We start from the raw sequence: 8592 nt of genomic DNA on the forward strand, positions 1-8592 counted from the left end.
GACCCCATTGCTCGCCGCAATGCCGATGGTAACACCAGTCAGTCGCCGTATGCCTATCGCATGCATGTTTATATCCCCCTCACTGTATTACCCTCTACCACTTCTGCTGGGAGGCTGTTCCACTGATCAACCACCCTCTCTGTAAACCTTCCATTCCGTCCAAGCCTCAGCCTCTGAGTTAGATTACGGCCTCTTGTTCTAACATTTCTCCTCCTTTGGAATAAAAATAAAAGAGAACTACGTTAATGAATAACTTTAAAAAAAGGATATTTTATCTTAATAATTCTATTCCTTTTGTCATATAATAATAATAATAATGATAATAATAATGTTAATAATAATAATAATAATAATAATAATGATAATAATAGTAATAATAATAATAATGTTAATAATAATGATGTTTTTAATAATAACATTATTATTAATAATAATAATGTTACCGGTATTTTTATGAATAATGTTAATAATGATGATGTTATAATTAATGATAATAATAATAATAATAATAATGTTATTTTTTAATAATAATAATGTTAATAATGATTATGTTATTATTAATAATAATCATGTTATTAATACTTTTAATAAATTATTATTATTATTCATAATAATCAATTCATAATTAGGATTAGGAATTATCTGGAAGACACCACCAACGGAAAAATCTCAAAATTACAAATGAATCTTAAAAAAAATTAAATTTGCTTTTACCAAAATGACTTGCCCTTTTAAAAATATATATTCTCCACATAAATAAAATATATTTTCTGAAATATTTAAGATTTAACGTAAAACGTTATGAATTAAAAAAGGATTTTGGAAGTGTGGAAAGTGTTCTTATCACCGTAGCAACCGACCATTCCTATCAGAAATAGGAAATATTGTTAATTCAAAATTCTGAAAGTCTTCATTTTTTAAAAATAAAAACCGAGAATTTTGAGGGTTTTTGGATGTATTTGCGTGGTTGTGTTTTCCGCGGCGCGTCCGTGGGGGGCAGCGCATTGTTTTGCGACACCCTTTGCGTTAAGCAGGGGGGGGGGACAAGCTGTTTGGCGCGGCGGCGGCGGAACGAACACATTGATGATTGTTGTGGGCTCATTAAGCAGGGCGGCCGGCCCCTCCGTGCCGCTAATGACCAGATGGTGTCCTATTGAAGCCCGGACCCCCGTTAATGAACGAGACGTGTCAGGAGGAATTCTTTTTTGTTGACCTCGTTTGGGGGGGGGGTAAAAAAATGATGATTTTTTGATTAAAGAATTTTTTTCTGGAATATTTTCAAAAAAAATAGAAATGTTATTTTTCCCACAAAGTAACGTCGCTGGGCAGATTCCCAGGGGTTTTACCCCGGTCTCGGGGCGAAGGGGCAGATTCCCAGGGGTTTTACCCCGGTCCCGGGGCGAAGGGGCAGATTCCCAGGGGTTTTACCCCGGTCTCGGAGTGAAGGGGCAGATTCCCAGGGGTTTTACCCCGGTCTCGGGGCGAAGGGGCAGATTCTCAGGGGTTTTACCCTGGTCTCGGGGCGAAGGGGCAGATTCTCAGGGGTTTTACCCCGGTCTCGGGGCGAAGGGGCAGATTCTCAGGGGTTTTACCCCGGTCTCGGGGCAGATTCCCAGGGGTTTTACCCCGGTCTCGGAGTGAAGGGGCAGATTCTCAGGGGTTTTACCCCGGTCTCGGAGTGAAGGGGCAGATTCTCAGGGGTTTTACCCCGGTCTCGGGGCGAAGGGGCAGATTCTCAGGGGTTTTACCCCGGTCTCGGGGCGAAGGGGCAGATTCCCAGGGGTTTTACCCCGGTCTCGGGGCAGATTCTTGGGGGTTTTACCCCGGTCTCGGGGCGAAGGGGCAGATTCTCAGGGGTTTTACCCTGGTCTCGGAGCGAAGGGGCAGATTCTCAGGGGTTTTACCCCGGTCTCGGGGCGAAGGGGCAGATTCTCAGGGGCTTTACCCCAGTCTCGGGGTGAAGGGGCAGATTCTCAGGGGTTTTACCCCAGTCTCGGGGCAAAGGGGCAGATTCTCAGGGTCTTTACCCCGGTCTCGGGGCGAAGGGGCAGATTCTTGGGGTTTTTACTCCAGTCTCGGGGTGAAGGGGCAGATTCTCGGGGTTTTTACCCCAGTCTCGGGGTGAAGGGGCAGATTCTCGGGGTCACACAGTCTGACTTCAAGTTCTACTCTGACTTATTGATATCTGATGCTTTTCTCACGGCAGGAATTCCTGCTTGAATACAGGTGGTTTCATTCATAATATCTTTACATCCTTACAAGCTGTCCTGTTTCTTCCTCTCTGTCCCGATTTTTGGGGGGTACAATCCAGGCTGCTTTAAGACCTCAAATCTTACAAAGCTGACACCTATCCCATGCATGCTTACATTCCCTTAGTGTATTCCTACCACTTCTGCTGGGAGGCTGCTCCTCTTATCTACTACCTTGTCAGTAAAGAACTCCTTTAGCCACACCACGATGACGCCATGATTCTGGCCTCCGGATAAGCCCCTGGGGATACCTGCCCCTGGGTACTGCCCTGCATTGCGCTGCCACCCTGCTGCATTGGTAATGCCTACAAAATATTATGTTTCAACCAATAACACGAGGCAACACAGACGGACCCGGGCGGCTGTTCCATGTATACACAACAAACACAGCGTTCAGCTTGTTATCGGTTTCGGTAGCCGAGGGGGGGAACTTTTGGGGCAGATTCAAGTCCTCCTAATTGACAACGTTTACACCCTTTCACTGCCAAAGGGACGCAGGGAGCAGCACAGCGCCCCCTGTCTCACAGACATAACAGCCAATCGCATGGGAGCATGCTCTCAGCAGACTGAGTGGCCCCTTAGGGCCCCCCCTTGGTCAAGGGGCTCCGTAGCAGCATTTGCCTAGGGGCTTTAGCATTTGGCCACGCCCAGAAACCACTCCCAGAAAAGAGCGGTGCCCGGGCGCTTTTAGATAAGGGGGGGCCCCATCGGAGTGTTTAGGGCCCCCAGGAACCCCTGACAGGAGTCTGCAGCAGATGTTGGCTCTGGGGTTAGACCACAATCTACGTATCGTAATGTGGGGTAAACCTGTTACCCGGCCCTCTATCGCCCCTACGGCCCTACCCCCCAACCAGCCAAAAGCGGGGTAACAAGAGGAAATCATCATCTCATATATCACCAACACACTCCGCAGCGCTGTACAACGACTAAAACGGTGCCGGCCCAATTATCTCTCCAGCGGCCAAACATGGTGGCTTAAAGGGCCGTCTCTTAACATTAATATTGCTGCGGCCCCTCTGTTCAGCAAGCAGCCCCCACCCTCCTCTCTCTCTCTCCCTTCTCTCTGCATCCTTTCCCAATGTCTCTTCCACCTCCCCACTAAATATATAACACCCACAATAGACAGGGGGCCGACCAGCTCCGAGCGGAGGGCCTCAAACTGCCCCTTAATCTGGGGGCCACAGGGCAAACCCAAGCCTTGCCCCCCCCATCCAAAGCAGGTATACGATGTATACAATCCTTACGTCGCCTATAACGTAGACACCTGACCTTGCGTGACCTTCAAAGCTTTACTGGCGCTGCGGACTATGATGGCGATATATAAACCAATAAATAATAAGAAAGGGTCGTACGTATCTTCAATGAACTATTAACCCGCGGCTGCCGCCCGCAGCGAGTATCCCCACCAGGGAAGCTCGTAATGGGTAAAAACATTACAGAAATGGTAAAAGTTACAGAATATGTTTCTACGTTAACACCTTGAGTGCCAGATGAGTGTAAATGGGAGACAAAAGGGTTTAGACATACAGAACATTGAAACATTGATCTGCCTGTCCAGTTACAATGTATATATATCCATACTGTCTCCAGTTACTATGTATTATATATATATATATCTATACTGTCTCCAGTTACTATGTATTATATATATATATATACTGTCTCCAGTTACTATGTATTATATATATATATACTGTCTCCAGTTACTATGTATTATATATATATATATCCATACTGTCTCCAGTTACTATGTATTATATATATATATACTGTCTCCAGTTACTATGTATATATATATATATATATACTGTCTCCAGTTACTATGTATTATATATATATATATACTGTCTCCAGTTACTATGTATTATATATATATATCTATACTGTCTCCAGTTACTATGTATTATATATATATATATACTGTCTCCGGTTACTATGTATATATAGATATATATATACTGCCTCCAGTTACTATGTATATATAGATATATATATACTGTCTCCAGTTACTATGTATTATATATATATATATATATACTGCCTCCAGTTACTATGTATATATAGATATATATATACTGTCTCCAGTTACTATGTATTATATATATATATATACTGTCTCCGGTTACTATGTATTATATATATATATATACTGTCTCCAGTTACTATGTATTATATATATATATCTATACTGTCTCCAGTTACTATGTATTATATATATATATATATACTGTCTCCAGTTACTATGTATTATATATATATATATACTGCCTACAGTTACAATGTATTATATATATATATATATATATGATGAAGCTTTACACATATTCATACGTGTCATACGTGTCATAGAACATACAATTCACACTCAGCCTGCATTCTAAGCCTTGGATACAATTTATTGAATATATGGACATATATCTGCTACCACCTGCGCCAGGAAGCTATTCCATCAACCCACCACTCTCAAAAACACCAGCTTGTAGTCTTTTTTAGTCCATCTCTGCTGGTACGAGTCCCATTAACAGAAAGGGTTAAAAAACTAGAACACCATAACGGGGTGGGGGGGGTTATGTTTGTTGTTGTCTATTATGTATAAATGGTGCAAACTTGTGAAAGTGAAGAAATCAGCTGGCGTTCCATCGGTTGCCATGGTGACTGCTCTGTTTTGTTTAGTTTTTTTTGCTCCGGAATTCCTTTTTAAGTGATTTCTGTTGTATTCCTGCCCTGGTTTAACCCTTTGCAGCTGCTGTGGACTACAATGCCCACTATATGCAGCACGATTATAATAATAATAATAATAATATGCTCTGTTCCCCTGACTGCGAGCAGGAATGATGGGAGTTGTAGTCCACAATAAGCCGGAGCTGCAGAGGATATATATCCGTGGCGTTTAAATGCCCCGTAAGCTCGGGCGTGAGGGTACTTACACAGCCTGGGGTTGGAGATGTAGTTTCGGGTGACGGCCAGCATGTGCTCCTTGTAGGGCGCGGCGTCCACCTGGTGCCCGTTCAGCCTGATGTCCACTTTGGTCGCCATACCTGCAGCCGCTGCCTGTGACCCTGAGCGCTCGCCCTCTGGGTTTTATAGCCCGTGCGGGAGGCACTTATCCTGCCCCCTTGTTTATTTCTGCCCATGCCCCGGCTCCACCGATCCAGGTAGAACTGCCCTGCCCCGGGCCGCGCCGTGTCCGTGTCTCACCAGCTACAAACATCCCCGTGTTTACTGTACACAGTCACGGCCGGCTGCTTCATGCCTCCCGGTGCCTGGTGCGTGCGCCGGGGTTATATCATTAACCCCGTGGGCTCCAAAATTAACTCTCAGGATGCCAGTCAGGGAAAGGCAGCCTCTGCCACGACAGCGGGACTGCAATCCTGGGGACCCCCGAAGCTGTTCCGGTGTTGGGGACCCCCCGGGGTTTCGTATTATGCCACTGAGCAAATACATTAATGCGGTTTAATGCTGGGACGCTCATTCAAGCTGCCAACAGTCCTGAATTTTCTGCCGCATGGGGGGTTTTGGGCCCCACATAAACGCAGCGTACACGTATAAAGCGGATCAGACCCATCTCGCCTGCTGTAAAGACTCGAGCCTTAATCCGTCCGGGGCTCTCGTCTTAGAATCAGGAGCCGTATGCCTATCCCGCGCATGTTTCGATTCCCTGTATTACCCTCTACCACTTCTGCTGGGAGGCTGTTCCATTTATCTGCACTTGGTGAGAAACCAAGACAAATAGATTTAGTCCCAAAGACAAACGCTTCTATCGGGACTCGACTGGCTGTTTGTTTTTGGGGAGAAAACGGATCCAATTTGCGTAAATCAACCAAAAACAACTAAAAAAGAATTTGGCCAAATATCTCGCATAGCGAGGCGGATTGACGGCATTTCAGTGAAACGTGCGAGAGAGATCACTAGTGAAAGCGGGCGAGCGAGTCGTGCGACTCCAAGCACTTTACCCCCAGATGTTTATCACGCGGTGTTTGTGTAAACGCTTCCCCTGATTGCCTCACAAAAGGCTTCCGGAAAAGCCCCAAACGCTCTGAATACGTTCTCCTCGCTGTGCCGGGGAAACAAAGCTCGGGCGGGCAGAGGGCAGAGCTTTGGCTCCAGATCCAGATCGGCCTTGGTTCCAGATCCGGCTTTGGCTCCAGATACGGCTTTGGTTCCAGATCCAGAGCCGGTTTTCCCCTGCGTAGCATCCCTAATGCTGCGTTCTGGGTTATGATGTCATATCCCAGCGCTCTTCCTCGTAGGAACATGCAGCACTAGCACACCTGCGAACTTCCCAACACCGAGACTCTTTAAATATTAACCCTTTAGCAGCCCATCGTGGAGATTCTATGTATTGACTCGCCAAATGTGTTACCAAAATAGCTCTAATACCGGTCCACGTGCCATTATTTAAAGATCACCTGCATTCAAGCAGGGATATCAACCGTAACATACTGGGAGCAAAATGACTCATCGGGAAACTCAGGTATCATCGTATGGTTGTAGAATATGAAGGATTCTGCTCCAGACTGTGTGACCCTGACAATCCGCCCCGTCACCTCTGCGCATCCTAAAGATCCACCAGAGATGGGGACCACTGGAGACTTCATTGAAATCAATGGGAGGGCTTTCCACGCATGCGCAGCGGGGGCTTCGCTGGTATATCACGTGCAAGGAGATGACTTCGGCCAAATCTCCTGCGCAGAAAATAGATGGGAGCGGGGAAAGGGGCAAAGGGGTATGATTCCTCCATACGTTCGCAAGGGGGGCACCATGCAAAGTTAAAGGGACCTATTTAAGCTATTCTTCGGTAAGAATGATGGAGACTTTCATCTGCTCCCCTGGACACCGACCGGCACCTGAATAAGACCTTCGGGGGCCCCTAGGCGTTCCTGTTACCAATAAATACAGCCGTAATGGAAGATCTTCTGGACCTGACACAGTAGGGTATGTCCTTTATTGTCTCCCTTACGCCGGCCAAGTTATCCTACTTTCTCCACGGGTCCTCCACCACCTCCTGCCACTTCCAGGAGCGAGGGCCGCATAGGGTGGCACAGGGGGCTGCGGCTGGGCACCCCTCACAGAACCCGGCAGGGCCACACTGAGAATAATGAGGTGGCCCTGGCACTTTAAGGCCGCCTGCCACCTAAAGGCATAAGCATGACTGACGGCTCGATATGACTTCTGAAGTGGCAGATCGAGTGCGTATAGAGCGATGATGGACAGCAGCATTTGCCTGGTAGCCAGTCCAGGCCCGGCCCCCCGGGGACAGTGACCCCTCTAGCCTCCCTGGACCCACCGGCCATTCTACTAGAAAACCAACAACATCTGATCTTAACATTAATAAGAACAAAATGATATATTCCACAAAATGTGACAATTCCAAACCAAATAATTTAGAACCTTTCCTTTTATGTAAAAAGTTTGGGTTTTTTGGTTTTTTTTAGAATTCCATATATTTAATAAATGCATAATAATACATTCAGGTCCCAGAATTTTGGGGCAGATTACGGCTTCTATTGTTTTTCATGTGGGGGATATTTATCATCACGCACCTCTCTCAGGTATCAGCACGCGTCCCGTCCCCTCGCCCGGGGCTGGTGGGGGAACAGGTCCGACCCGTCCTTAAAATAAACTCCTGCATAAAACCCTCTCTTCAGTGCGGAGAACGGCAAAGAGTTTTGTGTAAACAACACCGGGCAGCCGGGGCCGGTTTATACCGGGAATAAGATGATGAAGGTGAAGAAGACGACTCCGCTGCATCTCAAAATCTCTCTCCGGATACAATGTTTCCCTTGAGAGGGTGGTAGATAAGTGGAACAGCCTCCCAGCAGAAGTGGTCCGGGCGTTTGTAGCCATAGGGTCCCCCCAGCCGATGGGCTCTCGCTTCGGAGCTTTAGCGGGAACAGTCCAGTTTTTCCTAGGACCTCTGACGCTTCATTACCACCCCTGCGGTGTCTCAGCCCCCCCAATAAAACAGGACTCTGCGTTACTGAAAGCCGACAACTTTTATTTTGTGAGAATGAAGAAAAAAACATTATGTTGAAACACCTTCAGTACCAAGCACCAAGCACAACATTACTTTTATGTTCTTAAAATTACAGAGAACGTTATTATTATTATTATTTTTTTTATAAATTTTATCATTTTTAAAGGACGAATGAACATTTGGGACTGGCCACGAAACATCGAGACAGATCACCGACCTCCATTAGAGTCCTTGCCACCCCCCCAATAGCCCCAATTACCCAGACACCTCCCAAAGTGCTTTATTTATTCTGTTCTACAAATTGCAGGACCCCCGTGGTTAAAGGGCTAGGACACTCATTCATGGCTGGACTACAATCCCCATCAT

General features: G+C 46.1%; 1 protein-coding gene across 1 annotated transcript in view; it reads right to left on the reverse strand.

Annotated features, from left to right (window-relative positions):
- The window catches only part of ATP6V1B1 (ATPase H+ transporting V1 subunit B1), a 29501-nt gene extending 24193 nt beyond the window's left edge, over nt 1-5308 (reverse strand). The window contains exon 1 of the mRNA XM_053458090.1: nt 5177-5308. Coding sequence (XP_053314065.1) covers nt 5177-5285 — 109 coding nt within the window. The 5' untranslated portion in view covers nt 5286-5308. The remainder of the gene's footprint in view (nt 1-5176) is intronic.
- Between the last annotated feature and the right edge of the window lie 3284 nt (nt 5309-8592).

This window comes from Spea bombifrons, chromosome 1, assembly GCF_027358695.1.
Source record: "Spea bombifrons isolate aSpeBom1 chromosome 1, aSpeBom1.2.pri, whole genome shotgun sequence".
NCBI lineage: Eukaryota > Metazoa > Chordata > Amphibia > Anura > Pelobatidae > Spea > Spea bombifrons.